Source organism: Morone saxatilis, unplaced genomic scaffold (genome assembly GCF_004916995.1).
Source record: "Morone saxatilis isolate NCDOM2014 unplaced genomic scaffold, NCSU_SB_2.0 Contig4, whole genome shotgun sequence".
In the NCBI taxonomy this organism is placed as follows: domain Eukaryota; kingdom Metazoa; phylum Chordata; class Actinopteri; family Moronidae; genus Morone; species Morone saxatilis.
In genome coordinates, this window is record NW_023339984.1 from 4798397 (window position 1) to 4805180 (window position 6784).

General features: G+C 42.1%; 1 protein-coding gene across 1 annotated transcript in view; it reads left to right on the plus strand.

Moving 5' to 3' along the window:
• The window catches only part of efnb3b (ephrin-B3b), a 66442-nt gene that overhangs the window by 26269 nt on the left and 33389 nt on the right, over positions 1-6784 (plus strand). Inside the window, exon 2 of the mRNA XM_035674896.1 lies at positions 3973-4262. Within this exon, the coding sequence (XP_035530789.1) occupies positions 3973-4262 (290 nt within the window). The remainder of the gene's footprint in view (positions 1-3972; positions 4263-6784) is intronic.

A 6784-nucleotide genomic window follows, 5' to 3' on the forward strand; every position in this document is an offset into this window, starting at 1 on the left:
GTGTGTGTGTGTGTGCGCGCTCAGGCTGCCATTCTGCAATGCAGCTCTGCTGTGACTCAGGGTACCATCAGATACCACTCACAGAATGCGTCATGCAGGAAGCAAAAGGTGCTTGTTTTTAATAGAGTCGGTATGTGTGTGTGTCCGTGCATTTCAGTGCTCATGTTTAGGGAAAAACTAAACCTGTGTGTTTGGATGTGGGTGGATATGTTTGGGCAAAGCTTTTGTGTTAAACAGAAGGGCATTTGTATGGGCCTGTGTGTGTGTGTGTGTGTGTGTTTGTGTGTATTGAATAGATTTTTCTGTTTAGGCTTGGCTGCAGATGCCTGAGGAACCACCACCATGTTTACAGTTCATACTCTATAAATGGTGTGAGTGCATGTGCTCGCCTGTCTGAGGCCGACAGGAAGGTGAAATATGCGTGTGTGTGTGTATACGTGTTGAGTGAAGCTGAGTGCCTACCTCTCCAGTCTAAGTATTGCCTGATAACCCCGAGTGACCTGGGTAATGAGAAGTGGAACGGTGGCTTCCCAGCAGGCCTCTGGGCCCGCCTCAGCTAAAGCTCCTCCGCCGCTCAGTCTGCTTTTTCAAGTTCCCCTCTGGTGTGCGCCGCCAGCCAAACATGCCAACAGATAAAGCTTACATCTCAATTTACAGCAGGTGTAGGGATGTTAGCTCGCTAGTGCTAAGTAGAGGTAGCCTGCACGGAGGAAGGAAATGTGGTCAGAAAGATGAAAGTACAACATAGACTGTCTCCTCCTATTGTTCCAATAATTTGTCCCGCATAAGCATAATATTGTTCTGTATCACATCATCTTGCTTTTAGAAAACAAGTAGTTTCTTCCAGCAGCACTAAAATTCAAACTGGCTAATATTTACAAAAATGTTCTGCATGTAAGCCTTGTTTCATTATAAATGTCTGTTTTTAGCCACGCTAACAACGTGGCTACATGATTATTTTGGTCTGTCGGCCCATCATTCAGTAGGCGTTCTTTGGTTTGTGACCATAATACCTTCAAAGCTAATACCGTCTGCTGCTTCAGCCATAAGCTACTTTGTTTTTTACAGCTAATTAGTTAATGTTAGCATGCTAATATGCTAAACTAAGATGATGAACATGGCAACAAGCATGGCTAACATTAGTATACCTTCTAAACATCTGTGTGTTGCATTGTCAATGTTAGCGTGTTGGCATCCTGGTGTTAGCATTCAGGTCAAAGCGGCACTGTGCCTACAGCCTCACAGAGCCATTAGCATGGTTGTAAACTCGTAGTCTTGAGTGTTATATAGGACAGTAGTTGTAAAACTGTGCCGCAAGCTCCCTTAGGGAGTTGTTTTGCCGTTGCAGCATGACCAGAAGGAAAAATGTGGAGCCAAAAGTTGAATAAATAAAAAAAACGAAACAAGGATGGTGTGAAACTAACAAGGCTATGAAGTTTCAGTTAGCAAGACTTATTCGGACAGCAAAAAGAAATCTTACTATCCTGTTCACTGACATTGTAGAAGAGCTTTGTCTTTTATGTCTAAAAACTTTGAATAAAGTTTGACTTGCATTAAATGGGAATTGTAGTGATTTTACACATAGGGATCAATTTACTTCTCATGGTTAGTGATACAGTCTAGGAAAACAGTTTTATGTCTTTTGTGGCTCTGGAGGGAGGTTTCTGAAGTAAAATAACCCTGATGATGTCATAGTGATGTCATTAGGGTTATCTCAGCTTGGCGTGGAGACCGCAGTAATTTAATGGAAAGCCAGTGTGAAAACATGTATGAAAACAAAGATGTTTTTTTCTAAATGAAGTCATTACAATAAGAATCAACTTGGCCCCTTCAGTTACTGACTAATATTTTAAATAATGAATTGGCATGACATTTTGTCAGCTTCCAAGGGGAGGCCTGACAAAAAGTAGCAATTTGTTTATTGGTCAAATTAAAGTGTAATTTGTTGCTAATGAGACATTATTAGGATTTATTTAGTATTTTTACCAGTACGGTTCTACAACATAATCCTCGTTCTGTTCCCGCTTTGTGATCCTGTATTGTTTATTTTTTAATGGTCAAACAGTTGTCTGACAGCAGAACAGAGAGAATAATTAAGCAGGTTTGAGTGCTGTGACTCCCGAGTGTGCATGTGGATTAGTTGGAAACAGAAGCAGCGTCTGAGTCAGAGGTAACAGAAAATTGGCTTCTTAACATTACAGGCATTTGCTTCCTCCTACTTCCACATCAAAGTGTCACTTAAAATTCTGGAAGAATGCTAACAGTCGAGAAAATCCAGCAAATCTCCTCCTCCTTTTTATCTTTTACTACTATAAACACTTTCCCTCTTTCTGTCAGTAGTGACATTTGTTTTAACCTGAGATAAAGTCACGATGGGTGTGCGTGTGCATAGGCTACTTTCTGTTTTCCCACTGTTAGCTGAGCATGCTAGCATGCAGCGTTCAAGTCTCGTAGGCCTCAGGAGCTATATAAGTTGATAACTCATAGTATTTGGCCTTATCAGCCAGAGATAGTCCTATGCTGTGAGGGGAAAGACAGAGTCTGAGTCATTTGTTGACTTTATGCCCCTCTGACTGCTGTTTCATGTGCTCTGCTCTGGAAAGACCTCTGAAAGCTGTGCAGCCACAGTGAGCCCACCAGCCTTCCATGCTGCAAAAACACTTTTCATCTTGGCTCCTAGCTGGGTTTGGACCATATTGGGTTTTCGCTGATACACAGAATATCAATTTTCATGTGAAGTATTTCCTCAAAACCTGCTCAGTGTTTACCCCAGGAACACCTTTTGACAACATTTCATCATACATGAAAGCTGTTCACTGAATGCCATGATAAAATGATGCTGATGATAAACCATACACGAGCATATTTTTTGTTGATTATTGTCAGACTGTTGCATTAGAATCACTGCTGGCTGCAGATTTTCCATAGATGACAGGTGTCAAACCATCGGCTGGGCTATAAACAAACAAACTACATTCACATCAGAAGATGATGACTGGCTGACATCAAAACAGCTAATTAGCAAAATAATTAACTGTACATACCTGAGATTTGGCAATGGCAGCTTTTTTTTTGCCGATCTGCGGCGATAGTTGTCTGACTATTCCTCTCCTCTGTAGACATGCCTCAGTTCTCACTTCCAAGTGTAAAGTATGGGGGGAAAAAAGAAAAAAGAAAACAAGTTCTGCAGGAAAATTTGCATTGCAAAGAAAAAAAAAAGTCTTTTGGGTGTTGTTTTTTCTGTTTTGTTAACAGTATTTCACTTCTATTTTCCATGCACATTCACGTGTGCATACATTGTCCTTCTGTTTACTTTTTAATGTCTTTCCAATATTTTTTGTTTTGAATTTGGTGTAGCCCCGAGCAAACTCCAGGCTTTTATTTTAAAGGCGATATTGCCCCTACTCCTACACTTGTAAGCACCTGAAGTTTGCTTTTGCATACATTTGACTACTTAAGTATATGTTTGGTTTTAAAACTGTACAAGATTTTGATCACTAAAAAATAGCTCTGAACTGAAGGTCATTTCTGTGGGGGTGGTTCACAGGGAAAAAAAGCATAAATGAATACTTTTCTTACAACTGAATCCTTCTTAGCTTTAGGTGAGTGGTTATTTTCCCTGTGTGGATCATCAACTGGTGGTTATATCCCCCTACTTTCATCCTCCACCACCTCATGGGGTCAATGGGGGATTGCGTGAGCTTGTGTGACAAAAAATTATTTCTGCAGTTGAGTGCACAGCAGTTCCTCTGTAAAGGCACCTGTTCCCTGTGAAAAGAGATACAATTAAAAAAAGAAGTAGGAGAAATAAGTGAGGTAAAGGACCCATCTGTTGCTCATTCAGCATCAAGACAGGTGGCTCTGAACTGGTTTAAATCGCTGTTGAAGGAAGCAAAAGACTTTAATTAATTAATCTCTGCCTTTCTCTCTCCACTGACTCCTTTCCTTTTGTTTCTTCTTTCCTCGCTCCAGGTTCAGGGACGATAAGGGCTACGTTCTGTACCCTCAGATCGGGGACCGGCTGGACCTCATCTGCCCACCTCTGGACACCGCCAGGTCCACCCCAGAATACGAGTTCTACAAGCTCTACCTGGTGTCGTCACGGGAACAGGCGGACCGCTGCGAGGTGACCGGCCCGCCCAACATTGTGCTGACCTGCGACGAGCCCACCCGCGAACGTCGCTTCACCATCAAGTTCCAGGAGTTCTCGCCCAACCTCTGGGGCCACGAGTTCAAGAGCCTGCATGACTACTACATCATCGGTGAGTCGAGGAGGCAGAGCCTGGAGATTAGGGGATGGAGTGTGTGTGTGTGTTTATGGGCGTGTGTTGAGCTTTATTGCAGTGTGTGGGGGGAGATGGGGGGGTTGTTATGATTGCTTGGCTGATTTCTGATTGTGCCTGAGTGTGTTTGTTTATTTCAGTGATGATGGTGATGATTGGGCGGGTGTGTTTAGAGTAATTAGGTTTGAGAATTGTGTGTGATCCGGTCCGCGGGTGGATACAGTAGAAAGACGTACACTGCAAAAAGTGACCAGGCGGGCCTGTAGTTTTTGATGTGTTTTTTCCACTAATCAAACCTTGCTGTAACTTATTAAGGCTATTTGACTAACTTTAATTAATTTCTCTTGCTTCTACTGTTGTAGGATTTAACACACTTCAGGTATCTTTGTAAGGCAAAAGGAAAAATGACTTTCCATTCCTTAAATTTTTTCCAGTGTGTCCCTGGATTTGTCCTTGTTTTCCACTTGTGTGGGATTTTGTGTTTAGTGAAGGATGGTCACATTCATGCTTCAGCGTCATTTCTAAGAGTGTGTGTGTGTGTGTGTGTCATTGCTATGTCTTTGTCCTGCTCGGCTGCTGTGCTGGCCTCGGGCCTGTTTATTGTTACTGCCAGCCTTGCAGTGACCGCAAATGGCGAAGCACAGTGTGTTTTGGTTTATTTAGAAGGTTTGTTTGGAGTTGGGCTGCGTGAAGACCTGATGAGGTCATCAAGGCAAGCCAGGCCAAGCGTTTGTATCGGACGGAACAATCTGCAAGTAAAGGTCGCGTCAACCGAAACCTGTGGGTTGTTTTTAAATACAGAGCAAGAGCCAAGAGCATTGAGTGCTCACAAATGGAGCGACACACACACACACTGGATGTGCATGTAATCACACACAGGTTTCCAATACAAACAGAAGCACAGTAAAAAAAAACACCTCAGGAGTGAGAGAGTGAGCAGGATAGACAAAGAGAAAGAGAGAGACCCTGTTCGATTCCCAGAGCTTTCCTCCCACGCACCTGCAAGCTCTATTCACTCAGGTGTGCAAATGCTCTTTTCACTTCTTTTCATCTGCGGGTAGAAAAAAAACAACCTAAAAAAGATAGAACGAGTAGAGTCAGGAAGAAGAGTAAGCTGGGACAAAAATGGAGAGACAGAAAAAAACAAAGAGAATATAAGATCTCTCAAAGTCTGTGAAGTCCCTCATGTCTCTTTGTGTTCTGTATTTGTTCGCCGGGTTTCAGGTGCGCTCGGTTTTTCGCTATCAGTCCTCGTAAGTTTGGGCACTGGGCATGTTTCTCCTGCACCCTGCATCATTATCAACGTGCAAGTATTTCTCTCAGATTAGATATGAGGGGGGGAGACAGCATGCAGTGGTGCAGTAAGCCAATATGTATGTACAGTATGTGCTTGTATCTATGCGCCCAGGGCAGGGACCCAATGATACAGGAATTTTTGACCTGATAAGGGTGAAAATTAATGCAATCTGATACCTACTGATACCTGATTCAGTGAGTGACAGATGTTGAATAGCAGAACCCGAATAGCCACATTAAACTGACACTTACACATTAAATTAAATTATCTCATGATTAAAAATCCATTTATGTGCAAGTGCATATGTTAGAAGATTGTGTTTTTTAGATCTTTATATGATGTAGAGATATGTCTTATTAACCTGCATCCCTACAGTACATTTCATTACATTGGTGTAGTATTATATACTGTATCTTTCCAGTCCACTATGATAGTACAAGGTGGAAAAAGTTATAAATATTTGAGGTTTCCAGATTTTGGTGTTGTCCATATTTAGAATTCATACAATCCAAAGTTCTGGCTAGCAAAAACAAACTACAGTGTTTGCCTAGAAGTACAGAAATCAAGTACTTGTCATCCATAATTTAGAAATACAGTATAACACAACAGGTTTGAAGCTAGGTATATCATTCAGACTCTGTGCTAGTAACAAATCCGGCACCTTCCTCAAAATCTGTTGGGAAATGTCTTTTGACTGTTTGAGTGTCAAGCCAACAGGTAATCGACAACATACTGGTCACGCACAATCACTACAAGATCTCAACTGTCCTAGTTTGTTTCCTTCTTTGGCATTCAGGAAGACATTCGAAGTGACCTGGGTTCAGATTTCTCATCTTACATGATTACACTGATACTGATTATGTGTCACCGGCACCCAGTTGACTGCTTACCGTGCACAAAGCCAGCGCGCACTACAGAATATCCATAGATAATATTTATGACTTAAACTTTAATTTTTGTTACACTGTAGCAAAGGAAAAATAGTCCTTAGCAGCTAAGAGGCTGAAGAGGCTGAATAAATGTAAGAAAAGGGCCAAATGTGGCCTTCTGTCTCTGTTTTGCCCACCTCTCCTCTGTACTCCCGCTCGAGTGTCCAGAGATAGAAACACCTTTATCTCCACACACAGACCAGACTGATCGATTGACAGCTCCAGCCCAATCAATGACGGCTGCAACACAAGGTCACACAGACACACACACACAC